At 40.0% G+C, this 13,854-nt stretch overlaps 1 protein-coding gene across 2 annotated transcripts in view; it reads left to right on the forward strand.

Moving 5' to 3' along the window:
• The window catches only part of GTF3C1 (general transcription factor IIIC subunit 1), a 39,129-nt gene that overhangs the window by 1,994 nt on the left and 23,281 nt on the right, over positions 1-13,854 (forward strand). The window contains exons 4-13 of one of the 2 annotated variants that reach the window (XM_042864111.1): positions 883-1,026; positions 1,386-1,482; positions 2,126-2,249; positions 5,490-5,645; positions 6,378-6,493; positions 7,889-8,213; positions 9,812-10,023; positions 10,763-10,902; positions 12,092-12,245; positions 12,662-12,765. In XM_042864111.1, coding sequence (XP_042720045.1) covers positions 883-1,026; positions 1,386-1,482; positions 2,126-2,249; positions 5,490-5,645; positions 6,378-6,493; positions 7,889-8,213; positions 9,812-10,023; positions 10,763-10,902; positions 12,092-12,245; positions 12,662-12,765 — 1,572 coding nt within the window. The remainder of the gene's footprint in view (positions 1-882; positions 1,027-1,385; positions 1,483-2,125; positions 2,250-5,489; positions 5,646-6,377; positions 6,494-7,888; positions 8,214-9,811; positions 10,024-10,762; positions 10,903-12,091; positions 12,246-12,661; positions 12,766-13,854) is intronic. The other variant, XM_042864112.1, reaches the window with a different exon arrangement.

Consider the following 13,854-nt stretch of genomic DNA (forward strand, 5'->3'; position numbering starts at 1 on the left):
AAAGAATTTAAGGAAAAAGCCAAAATCATCAGTCAGCAGCCCAGCTTCTTTGCTTCAGGGACAGAATAGCTAGATGATACTGTAAGTTCTCTGTAGGGAAGATTAGAGATTGAGAGGTCATTCCCTTCTGTGAGTTGGGTATCTACAAACAGGGATCAAATCATGGCTGAGCGTTCCATCTGACACCAAGAATATGTTTTTCATATATTGTATTCCAAAGCTTGTTTTTTTCGCATATAGTTCAGAGGAGGGTAATAACAGTCATCTTTCTGCAGCGTTTTGTAAAGTGCTATGTTGTGCTGTATTTTGCTTGTAATTTTACAAATACTGTACATACAGAGGTAAGTCATTTCCCTCTTCTTGCTCTGGCACAATTGTAGGTCATGATGCATTAAGCTGTATGTTTAAAGGTTTTTTTCTTTTTTTTTTTCTTTAACTCCTAATTAAGAGCTATTCTAAAAAGCTTGGTTGTAGGTGGCTTCTTTATTATGACTTAGAATTTACAACAATGCGTTCAGTTCTCTTTCCTCAGGCACTGCATATTATTCTCCTACAATTCTCATCTATAATTCTGAAATAACAACAACAACAAAATGAACCTGAATCCCCAAGTGGTCTCCTATTGTATGGCCACTCTTTTTCCTGGTCACTGAATAAAGCAAAAGCTTTTAGAGAAAGTGATATAAAACACTTTGTACAGTAAATCAATTTCACATGTTAAATTTTGTTACTTCCTAATTTTGTGATTGCTGCATTGAAAATTAGCACAACAGACATCACTAAGACTGTGGGTAATCTAATTAATGGCATTGGAATACTGGATAATTAGAATTCATTTGCAAATTTCTTTTGCTCCTAGATAACTTGCATTCTTTTCTTTAGAGTGGATGCTGGAAAAATTCATTATCACCGAAGAGTATTGGACAGAAATGGTCTCATAACAATGCAGTCTCATGTGATAAGACTTCCAAGTGGAGCTCAGCAGCACTCAATTCTTCTGCTTCTGACTCGCTTTCATGTTGATAGGTATGTGCCACTGACAGGTTTAAAGCACGTCCTGGGTAGGCTGTCACCTTTTACTACAGTGAATGTTTGTGCTGTGGTCATCAAATCACCATAGTTCCCCACTCTCAACTATTCCCATTTTCTTTATTGACTCCTCTTGAAGATGCTGGACTTCCCTTTGAACTGTGAAAAATGGTATTCTTGGTGCCTGTCGCTTGCCTTTCTCTCATTATAGCTCTAATCCACCTGTTAATTTTAAGTGTTCTCACTTAAAAATAAGAACACTTCAGTGTACCTTCTCTAATAGTTAACACTTCAGAATGTTGTAACTTCTGCTTATAGTGTTGTATGTAACATGTCTATTTTCTTTTCTGGGTTAGGAGGAGTAAATATGATATTCTGATGGAGAAGCTCTCCAGTATGCTAAGTGCTCGTCCAAACCAGATAGAAACATTAGGAAACTTGAGGGAAGAATTGGTGAGATTTCATTATTCTTTTTCTAATTCTGTCTCATACAGAACATAGGTGACTCGTATCAAAGGCACTCTGTTTTTAAATGGCATAGTATTTTGTGGTGAGATACCAAAAAGTAGGATCTTAGATTTCATTGAGTTAAAAAAATCTCTTTATTGCTACTGTGTTGCTCTAAATCAAGTTTCTGTCATTGCCTGCTGTAAGGAAGAATTTCTATTCTGTCTGCAACTTCAGAAAAGTTTTGCCACAGTAACAGACTGTTTGTATATACAGTCAATGAATGTAGTTGTGCAGTTCTTTAGAGTTGATTGCTTCTGCTTGAGCGTAAGGCAGGAAGGACTGAGCAGAGTGCAGAATCCTCTCAAGCTCTGCCTCGCATACACACTAATAGGCTTTTAACACCCTTTCTTGCTATCCTAACACAAAATATTGTTTCAAAACAGACAATATGATGAATGTCTTTGATGCTATTCACCAAGTGTATAGAGGCTGGTGATGGCAAAGGCTATAAAATTAGAGAAATTCTTAGTCTTGTTGGTTTGTTCTTGTTTTGTTTTCATTGTGAAGATCAACAGGTATTTCTGTGGAATTCCTGAAATTCAGAGTTCTGTCCTGCATTGCATTTTATCATTTCTTTGTGCATTAGGGTCTCTGTGAGAGAACTTTCAAACGTCTCTATCAATATATGATGAATGCTGGCCTAGCCAAGGTAATATCCATCCCACTGCAAGAAATACAACCCAATGGAGGGCCTTACAAGACAAAGAAAGGTAACTGAACCATATTTTGCTTTCCTGTGGTATAATTATATCAATACCTATCTCTGTAGAGGGTTCAAACCTTAAATTAAAGTACATTTAAGTACTTAATCGCAAAGAAAGTTTCTCAGATGAGCACGTTAAGAAATGCAGTGAACTGCTTTGAGAGCAGGAGGAACAGAATAGTTGGAATACAAAACCAAACAACACAAATGAAACAACCCTTCTGACTAGAGAGGTGTAATGACAGAGAGACCAGCACAATGGGTAGATATTAGAAATAAAGGGAAAGGATTGCTCACCTTTCTCCAAGGATCTAGGTTCACAGAGAAAACAACACAGAAAGGTCTTTTTCATAGTGGCAGCCTTTAAATGAAGTTGAAAAGAGGTGCAGCCAGGCTCTACCCTTTCCAGTCTCACAGTTGAATTATCTTCACCTGTGCTCCCAGGGCTGACCAGGTTTTTTCTCCAGGTGCTCTATCAGCAGTTCAGGCTGTGACGTGGCAGTTCCCATCCAGGAGTGATCATAAAGGAAGAGGGATAAGAATCAACAAAAAAATGTAACAACACTGAGAGGACAAATGTGTCAATTACATGGAAGTGGATTTAGGCTCTTTATAAGGAAAATTCCTGCAACTCTTTGAAGTCTGGATAAAGGAATGTTCTGTGAAGGGAAACTGAGTTATAAACAAAGAAGAAGCAATATCCAAAAGCAGATGCCACATCTAGCAAAGGTCAGAGAGAAACCTCCCATATTGCATTGAATAAATACGAAAATGCTTGAGGAAGCTCTGATAGGGTCAGCTTTGGCCTGAAAAGATCAGTTGTCACAAAATATAAAGGTCCATCTTCATGGTGTAAGAATATCACAGATTTTATATACCAGAAATCAAGTAGTTCAGGGTTTCAGGAACACAGTGGAGATACTCAAAAGATGCTCAATAAGATACATGGAAAAATTGTCATCATACTTTGGCCAAGTATATATTGTACTTAATGTATTTCTGGTTTAAGGAAGCATCTCAGCACAGATGGATTGTATGACCTTTTACTTTTGGTTATACAGTTTATCATAGAATCACAGAATGGCCTGGGTTGAAAAGGAGCACAATGCTCATCCAATTCCAACCCCCTGCTGTGTGCAGGTCACCAACCAGCAGCCCAGGCTGCCCAGAGCCACATCCAGCCTGGCCTTGAATGCCTCCAGGGATGGGGCATCCACAGCCTCCTTGGGCAACCTGTGCCAGTGCCTCACCACCCTCTGAGTGAAAAACTTCCTCCTCATATCTCACCTAAACCACCTAAACAGCCATTCCCCCCCCTATTTATACACTCCCTTCAAGTATTGGAAGGCCACAATAAGGTCTCCCCAGAGCCTTCACTTTGTATTGCCACTGTAAAAAAAAAATAATAGATTCTTTCTGACACTCTCTTGGAGTGCATTGTACCATGTTGTATTTGTGTATATGCTCTTGTATTAAATTGTGTCAGCAATGCTCTAATGAGCTCAGTACATCTGCAAAGAAAAGTTGGCAGACCAGAACTACTATAAAGAGATAGACTTTATAATTGTTAATTAAACATCTGACTTCCAGAGTATTTACTTAAGGAAAGAAGATACATATCCATTTATAAGTGTGGCAGCACACAAGGCAGAAGACATTTTGTGTTGTTACAGATTGGCACAACAGCAGCTGCGTTTACTTCTTAACATTTCACCATGAAAAATGCCACCTGGTGAATCTTTAACTTGAATGATAATTCCATCTTATGGATGTAAAAGCTGAAAATCCACAAAAAAGCCTTAAAAAACACTAGATAATAAACTAGGATTAATTAATAGTACCTGATTTTCGTAAGAGTTCAGGATACTTTAATCTCTGGAGATATACAGGAAAGCAGATAGAAATGAAGCATCTGCTATGGGAAGCATGTTATCAAGCAGCAGGAGCTGAAGTAAAAGAAAAAAATGTGGGTTTTTTTCTTGTTGTTTTTGTTTTCAAGTGGAAATTAATGGACTGTAGAAACAGGATGAGATAGCAGTGCCTACAGCCCCACCAAAATGTCAGAGCTTTATTTCTATCTTAAGCAATATCTGGCAGGGGAGGAATTCAGATGAGGAAAAAGAATGGGATCAATGGGATCATCTGGCCTGGAGTTCAGTCACGTGTTTAAGTTACTGTGGATTAACTTGGTGTCAGCTAGGCTTCAGTAAGTCATCATATATAAGCATAAAACAGAATTCATTCATTGTAAGCTCAATAATTTCAGCTAAAGCTTTTCACTCTGCACTTATAACAGCAGGACAGAGGAGTCAAGATGGTTGTAGATATTCCCACCCACTGCTGCAGGATGAACTGGCTGCTTCTGCCATAGCTACTGAAGCGCTGCACCTGATCAGCTGGCATTGCACAGTGACACAGTTCTAGTTTACCTTAAACATTGATCTCTTGAATGCTTCAGCAGCAGCTAAGTGACTTTGGTGGATCATCTTTGTATCAGGGAACTGCTGACACTGTGCTGAAGTCATGTCCCCACTTTTGTGATATCCCAAAAGGATAAGCAGATGAAGAGTTACCTAAACACGTTAACTGAATCGTATATTTGTCTTCTGGCTCATGGCAGCAGTGTGTCCTGTCCTCAAATACCACAACCTGAGGTTTTATGTCTGTTTTCATTGTGTGTATTCATAGTACACCGTGTTTATTCTTTTCATAGCGATGTTGGAACTGTACAAAACAGCTGTACAGTTTGGTTATGCTCTAAGATCCTGATGGGGAAGTAGGACTGTTCTATTTGATCCTTTTCTTCAGTATGCTGGGTGTTTGGTAAATAACTTCCTTCTGTACTGCATGCATATTTGTCATTATGTAGTTTGCATCTATAGAAGGCAAAAACGTGGTAGGAATCTGTAGGGAGGGAGGGAAGAAGAGGACTTGCACATGGTGAGGGATCTCGCAGTCAGATCTATATTCTGAAGATGTCATTCTGAGGCTCAGTACATCCAGAAACACACTGCACTGATTTGGTTTTACCGTTCAGAGTTTTCCCATTATTGCAGTGTTCTTCATTGCTCTCACAAGTCACTGCACCAGGGAGTCCTAAGGTTACCATAGCCACGAACGTTTGGAGCACGTCAGGAATGCTTCTAGTCAGTGTTTTGACAGGTTCATATATAGGGAAAAGCTGTTGCAAACATTTTCCTAGAAATAAGCAGTTGCCTTTGGTCTTTTCTTCCCCACGTGCCCACAGGTACTGATGTCATGGTCCGTTGCCTTAAGTTACTAAAAGAATTTCGGAAGAAAATGGAAGATTATCATGATGATGACGACGAAGAGATCACAAAAGTTGTTCAGCCCGTGGATATTGTTTGTGAAAGGGATATGCTCACCCAGGCTTATGAGCTAAGTAGGTGATGGAGTGGAATGTTTGTGTGTGCAGTACAGTTTATCTGTTACTTTTACAAGGACTAACAGAACTGTTCCCTTGATTTGCTTAATTCTGGAGTACCAAAGGGTTCTTAACTTCATATTAAGCTAAATTACAGTATTGTGTGCTAAGGCTCTTAAAGTATCACTGGGAAGACATGCTGAAGATTTTTCCCACTGCCTTCATACTCCTTATAGAGTATGAAGAAAGAAAGATGTTGTTTTGTTTGTTTTTTCTTTAATTTGATGTTTGATGCTTTCTGTGCATCAACGTGCTTATTTTTTGTATGGAAAAGAACTTCATGTTCTGATCAGACTGGAGCTGTAGGCTTCCTGTAGGTGGTGGGGCAGTCATATCATTTCTTTGTATCTCAGTTGTCTGTGTAGCAGAGAAAAATATTTTCCTCCTACATTGCTCTTGCTTTTAATGTGAAACTAATTTTGAATCTCCTTCTACTGGGATGCTGCATTGCATTTTATGACAGTGTTTGCCTGTATTTTGTGCATGCCTCTGAAAATTACATAGTTGCTAGCAGTGACTGTTAAGGATTATGTTCTGATGTTTGTTTCAAAATCAGGTAGCTTTTAAGATGAGTTTGCCTTAGTAATAGTTAAAGAGAACAAATGCGAGCATATATACGGATGTATGCGTATGCAATTGGGCCAGGAATCTCTGCGAGGTATTTTCTGTTTTTTCTTTTGTCTGAAACAGTTGAAAGTAGAGGAACCAAAGGTATTTCTCAGGCAGAACTTCGTCTGGCTATGAATGTGGGGAAGCTGGAATCAAGGATGCTCTGTCGTCTTCTGGAGAGGTACAAAGTTGTCAAAGTAAGGTTAAGATAAAATAATTTCAATACTTACTGAAACTGAAAATTTAACTGTGGTCACCGTGGTGAAATGTTACAACATATTACATCTCAAACATTAGAAACAGCCAGGATTTAAGAACTGGCATGGAAATAATTCTGGTAAGATTGAGAAGATGCTGACTTCAGTTCAGGAAAAGATACAAGCAGAAGTGATCAAAAAGCGTTCAGTTGAAATTTGAACTGAAGGAGGAAGTAGGAAATGCATCTTGCATCCTGCTTGCTGTCTATACTGAGAGCACGTTCTGGTGATCTACACTAATGGATGGGATTGTACCAGATGCAGCTTCACAGTACTCCAGAGTTCCCAGCACCATGGGGCAGATTTAGGCTCCAAAAAGTGGCAAGGCAGACAAATGGGCCTCGACCACTAAAGCACACTTACTGTAATCCCTGGTAACCTACTGGTATTTGGGAACCTGTATTTTCTGGAATATGTTTTGGAGGTGAGCATAAATGTCTCACTCTAAATAGCCATTTTGGTTCATTTTTGACTATGAGGCAACTTCTGTTTTGCAAGATTGGCTGCTTTCCTGGTCTGTACTGTAGGATTTTGTCAGAGATCCTCTATACATTTAAAGTCATCAGTCTACTTACATATTAAAACAGCATTAATTCTGTAAAAAAAATCTGAACAAAACATACCCTTCCTCTATATATAGAGATTGTGGTAATTAAACTCCTTATTGCCAAATATTTCAATATTTTCTCATTTCATCAGGGCTATGACTTACAGATGAACAAATTCCTGCATGCAAACACCCACTCCTTTCCACAAAGGGAGGATAATTGCCATCTTCCTTCGGCAGAGAATTGTTTGCTAAGATCTTGTCATTTACTAAGAAGTTCTGTAGAATAAAAGACAAATGAACAATGTAAATCATAGGAATGTGTAAGCACACTTTCTAAACAAACTGCAGAGAAATCTTCCCTCACTGATGGCTCACTTGGGTTTCCAGATGCTTTAAAGCACCTGGTGTGGTACAATAGCAGCAGATCTACCTAAGAATGATTCATTCTATCAACTTCTACATTGCAGAATGACTTTCTGAAAAGATTTCTGTGCTAATTACGTAAAGTTTATTCTCCCCTAGAATTTTATGTGTCCCACATATTTTAGACATTTCATTCTAATACACAGATAATATAAATGTGTTTTTCGAACAGTGTTTCTTCTCTTTTCTATATGCTAAGGTTAGTCAACGTTTTTGTTATTTAGAAAAAAAAAGTACTAAAAATGACATGTTTTTATATGAAGGGAGAGCAGCTAGAAGAAATTTCCACTACCGATGCTGGAGAAGAGACTGCAAAAATGGAGAAATAAGGTAGTGAAATAACATTCCAACTTTTTTCATAGGGTTTTATGGAAGATGAAGGTCGGCAAAGGACAACCAAGTATATTTCATACATTTTTGCAGAGGAGAGCGATTTGAACCGTCAGTTTGAGAGAGAGAAGGCGAGGAGTGAGCAGTTAGCTACAGTTACTTTGGCTCTAGTGCCAGAAGATTCCCCACCGCTGGAAGATGCTTTCCCTGGAGAAGAAGACACTTTGGTCTCAGAGTCTGATAACGAAGAGGAAGTGAAGTATGGCAAGAAGAGAGGAAAAGGTCAGAAGGCCAATTCAGCTTCTCTGTTGAAATCAAGCTCCCAAGATGCTGTTCATCAGTCGCCACCAGCTAAAGGTAGGTTGTGATTTTGAGATTTGCAAAGAGCCCTGCATTTTTCTTAAGGATCATTCTATTAAAAAAGAAAAAAGAAAAAGCTATTAGCTTCCATTAAGGTTTTTGGCCATATATTTATTTGAGTATTTCTGTGCTTTTTTGCAGTTTTTTTTCCCCTCAAACTGATGATATTTTATAATACTATTGTTGTGGTGATCTCTGGAGATTCTCAGAGTTGAAATGTCCTCTGCTGTCTGCGTGACAACATTTAGGTTATCACCAATCACTGGGAAAATAAAACTGCTTCTCCTTATCCTTGTATATTTCTCCCTGCAATGAAATGGGCTCACGGTCTTCGCTCTTTGGATACTCAGTTATTTTTCAGCTGGTGTAAGAGCTGAAATGATTCTGAAGAGGGTCAGGCAAATTTCCAAATGGCTACGAGAAAGCCACACAGTTTTGTATCCTAAGACTGAGCACACTGCAGAGATCATGCTTGCTAGCAGCCAGGTTGGCTTAGGCTGCTCACAGAAGCATTGACCTTGGGTAAATTTTATATTTGCCTTGGATGTTCCCTGATGAGCTGACAAGGCTTCTGTCACGGAATCTGTTTTTCAAAGTACCTGATGCTAACTCAGCCTGTGCCCATCAGAGAACCATCTTGGTGGAGCTTTAGCTTTTGAAGTCTCTGAAGACTTCAGAAGGGATTTAAACAGATTTCGTGTTTCTTGAAACGTTTCATTTCTTCCTCAGAAGAAATGACTCTCATTAAAATGTATCATTTCTTTCCATTGGATGTGCAGCTATCTTAGGTGCAGAAAAAAGAACAGAAACTGACAGACCAGCAAATTAACTTCCTTTTTTAGTTAAACATTTAAAAAGAATATTTCCCCTTTAGCAATGTTTTGTTTGTTTTTCAGTTGAATAAGTATGGAATCGAGTTCTAGAGTCTGCATCAATATGTGCACTAATGTCTTTCACACAGCTTTCCAGTAATATGACTATACGTGGGCTAATACTGATTTCTTGTCTGAGATCTTATCTTGGGATGATTTGACCCACAACCTTACTCACCTAAGCTTATTCTAAAAAGAAAATGTCTTCCTAAGCTAATTGCTTCATCTTTTTCTTGAGTTATTTGGAATATCCTAATGCGAAACTGCCAGCCTTTTAGGGTCATGTTTTAAAGAGGATGTGGTGGCTTATTTTACCTCTTTGCATGTTCCTGGAGCAATACTAAATCTGCTCTGGGGCCAGAGAGGTCCCCTCAGGTTTCTGGCAGAACTTGAGCATCTCTGTGACTCTTCTTTCTTCAGACAGTGCTTTCTAGATAAGCTGATCTGGCCCCTTGTGGCCTCCCCTATGTGGAGAGGATTATTTGAAGACCACACTTTCAGAGTTCACTTTTTAAAAAAAAGAAACAACTTTTGTACAGCTTTGTACACTGAATTGCAGTCATTCACAGTCAAACCACAGCTTTCAGCAGAGTAGAATAGCATATGAAAAATGTTGCAGAATGTTTTTTAAGTACAGTTACCCATGTGAATGGGGAAGGCCTTTTATAGAGAGCTGAACATTTAGAGGAAACTGACAGCATAACAAGACTGCTTTTAAACCAGGCTCGAAGCCAGCAGCTGTGAAGTCCGTAGGGAAGAAGCTGCCTTCCCCTCCAATTCTTGAAGAACCTGATGAAGCCCCAGACAACTTTTCAGGGGAGAGTTCTACTCTGGAAACTGTAAAGCAGGAGTCCAGTCTTTCTACTTGTCCTCCTATCACTGATGAAGATGGAGATGTGGCTGTGATTGAGGAGGTCAGACTTGAAGATCCTAAGGTAAGATCACAGGTCTTAATGTTCTCCTTTTAGTATGGCTGTCTAAGCAAAGTCCTGCATGTTCACAAGACTAGCAGCTATAGGTTATTTTTAATTAGTATATAGGATTCCTTATTATCTTTTAAAATTTCATTTTAAAGCATATTTGTATCTTCCTTGCGTTATAGTTAATTATGAAAGAAAACTACTCCAGCAGATAGGGAGATGTCTCAAATACCATTCTGGGTTAGTTCCATGGGTTTCTACAGATTCCCCATTTGACTTAATGTGTCTTATTGCCTATTGTCTGCTGGTGCACACAGGTAGCACAGATTATCTGGTTTGTCTCCTCTAAAGGAGGAACACGTGAGCTTCAGCATAGATGCTGTACAGCCTTACAGCTGAGCAAGAGCATGAGACAAGAAACCTTTTTGAGGGACAGGATATGTTGGCTTTGACTCAGCACTACGTCAGTGCAATTACCAGCTCTCTAGGCCAAAACTTTCAAATTAGCTTGGCTCAGAATAGGCAGACAAAGTGAATCTAAGTGCATGGAAGTCTTATTTTCTGCTTTAGCTCCATACTTGTGAAGGGGAAATAAAAGATAATCCCCCAACTGACTTCTTTAAAATAAATCCAATCTCAAATAAATCCCTCAAAACCCCAAATGGCTGAGATGCTACTATATGATGAAACAACATTAGACTAAGGACATTTAATAGCTTATGTGAAATATTTTTGTGCCCATGCTGTGCACTAGAAGATGTGTGACCAGAAGAAGGAAAAGCGTTCCAGGGCTGCAGCAGCTGAGCGATCTCGTGAAACATACAGGCTGCTGAAGCGCCGAAATCTCATCGTGGAAGCTGTGCGAAACCTGCGGCTGATTGAAAGCTTGTTCACGTGAGCGATGGAGAGCAGCGTGCTTGGGGCCTGCTGGGCTGTGGTAGCACAAACAGTCCCGTGTGCCGTTTCTCTTGTTGGCTTTTCTGCTGCCTAATAGTGAAATATACAGTAAGGGTGCAGACACTGCAACGGGGAAGGGGGGAAGGTTAGAATTAAACCGAACCTTAAAAATTAGGCAGCTGTTTAGAAGCAATAATAGTGCTTTCATAGAATCATAGAATCACCAAGGTTGGAAAAGACCTAAAAGCTTATCCAGTCCAACCATTCACCTATGCCCAATAGCTCCTACTAAACCATGTCCCTCAACACAACATCCAGCCTTTCCTTGAACACCCCCAGGGTCGGTGACTCCACCACCTCCCTGGGCAGTCCATTCCAGTGCCTGACCACCCTTTCTGAAAAGTAATACTTCCTCATGTCCAGCCTGAATCTCCCCTGCCGTAGCTTGAAACCATTCCCCCTGGTCCTATCACTAATGACACGAGAGAAGAGGCCGACCCCCAGCTCACTACAACCTCCCTTCAGGAAGTTATAGAGAGCAATAAGGTCTCCCCTGAGCCTCCTCTTCTCCAGGCTGAACATTCCCAGCTCCTTCAGCCTCTCCTCATATGGCCTGTGTTCCAGACCCCTCACCAGCTTTGTTGCCCTTCTTTGAACACATTCCAGGGCCTCAATATCTTCCTTGCAGTGAGGGGCCCAAAACTGGACACAGTACTCGAGGTGCGGCCTCACGAGTGCTGAATATAGGGGAAGAATATAGGGGATCTGCTTTGCAGATCATTAAACAAGCAAAATTTTAAATGCTGTATGTCACATAAATAGAACAGGAATCTGTATTGAGATCAATTGGAACTATTCTAGAGATTAACAGCTTTTTCTCCTTTCATAGTATGCCAGTGCCTGGGCTCACATAAGAACAGCATTGTCATAAGAATCATAGAATGGCCTGGGTTGAAAAGGACCACAATGATCATCTTATTTCAACCCCCCTGCTATGTGCAGGGTTGCCAACCACCAGACCAGGCTGCCCAGAGCCACATCCAGCCTGGCATAGAATAGCATTGTTCATCTAAAAGGATAAGCTTAATAACAGAGAAAATACAGATTAAGGCTGAGTTCTAGCAAACTGCCTAGGCAGTTTGTAGTATTTCTCAGCTTAAAGTGCTGCATTTTTTGTATCTTGTAGGCTTCAGAAAATGGTCATGGATCAAGAGAAGCAAGAAGGTGTCTCCACTAAATGCTGTAAGAAATCCATCATCCGGTTGGTACAGAAGCTTTCACAAGAAGGACTCCTCCGAATCTATCGTACCACAGTCATTCAGGATGGTATTAGTAAAAAGGTGACTGCTTAAATCCTGGTGACAGAAGCAGCTTTTCTCATAACTTTTTTATTTTCCATTTTGGGCCTTTTTGTCTGATATACAAGGAGAACTTTACTTCTTGTAGAAGAAACAAGAAGTGAGCTGCCCTTTTGGGCAGCTTAGTCCCGAACTAAACTATTGTGAAAACCAGATTATTGGTTACTTTCAATTATTGTACTGCAGTGGATCATGATGAGTCCCTAGATCAGTGTCCCTGCATTTCCCTTCTGAGTGGTTCTGTTGCTTCTCTCCTTGCACTGTCAGGTTACAGCACAATTATATTTAATCTCATTTTGACAACAAAGAATATATGAGAAACTTTAAGCAAGCTTCTGAGTTGAAACATAGAAAAGCTAACATGTCCATAAATATCTCTTGTTTTCTTCTTTGAACAGGTAGAGTTTGTTGTTCATCCTTCAGTGAGTCCTAGTGACCCACTTGTAAGAAGTGCCATTGAGCAGGTGCGTTTCCGGATCTCCAATTCAAGCACAGCAAGCAGGCAAGTTTCACTGATGGCTTGTATGGTTTTAGGAGAAACTGGCTTATTACAACTGGTGCTTCCAAAAACATAAAGAGGGAATAAATACAAATTAAGCAAAAGAACTATTAGCTTTCTCTTTAATAATAGAGAAATGAAAGCACAGAGACGAAGCAAGGTGCTGAGTATCACCCAAAGACAAAGGCAAGAAGAGGAACTAAACACTAATCTCTTGTCCTAGCTTCAGGTTCTTGGCTTCTCCATTCTCATTTTGCTTACATTTTAGAGAGACTTGGTTGGCATGCTATCATGCACAGAATTTTGCCCTTCACAGAGGACGGGGCTTTCCTATGGGCAACACTAAGCTTCTTAACTGTATGGTTAATAGTGGATTTGGGACTTAAGTTAGGCCTATAATCTTGGTGCAGTATTTAGAGGAAACTTAGAGCTCGCTGCAACAACAGACAGAGAAGTATGGGAAATGTAGAGATCAGTGAGGAAGAAATTCCCACTCTGTTTCATTTGGGATTTAGGCAGAGAGTAGAAAATATTCATGACTTTGGACACAAAGCATAAAAGAAGGAATATGACTCTAATGCTATGATGTGATGGAAAACAGCAGTAGTGGCAGAGTGGCAAAGTCATAGGCTGCTCCAAATGAGAATAAGTCCAAATACAGAATATACCCATAGATGCAGAAACAAAAGAAGAAAATTACCTTTGCAAGGCCTCAGGTATGCAGAGATCTCCAGCGAGAGACCAGCACCTCCACTGCCAACCCTTAAATGAGGGCTGGGAAGGCGTGGATCCTGGCTCCAGCCCTTCTGATCAATCAGAGCACTCAATGCACCTGAGCTCCCTTGGCCCTGCCTTCCCACCAGGTGCTCAATCACTGCTTCAAGCCATGACTTAGCATTTCCACTCCAACTGGGTAGCCTCGTAAGGAGGCTAATTCTCTACATCGATATTCCAGTCCATTATTTAGGATCTGTCGATGCATTCTCAAATGAAAATCACCTTTACCTTTTGTCTGAAAAGATTAAAATAAAAAAAGAAATTTCATATCAAGAGAGCAGAGTGTTGTGCATGTTAAATTACACCACCCAGTTT

This window comes from Lagopus leucura, unplaced genomic scaffold (assembly GCF_019238085.1).
Source record: "Lagopus leucura isolate 7727_CA_CO unplaced genomic scaffold, USGS_WTPT01 Super-Scaffold_760, whole genome shotgun sequence".
In the NCBI taxonomy this organism is placed as follows: domain Eukaryota; kingdom Metazoa; phylum Chordata; class Aves; order Galliformes; family Phasianidae; genus Lagopus; species Lagopus leucura.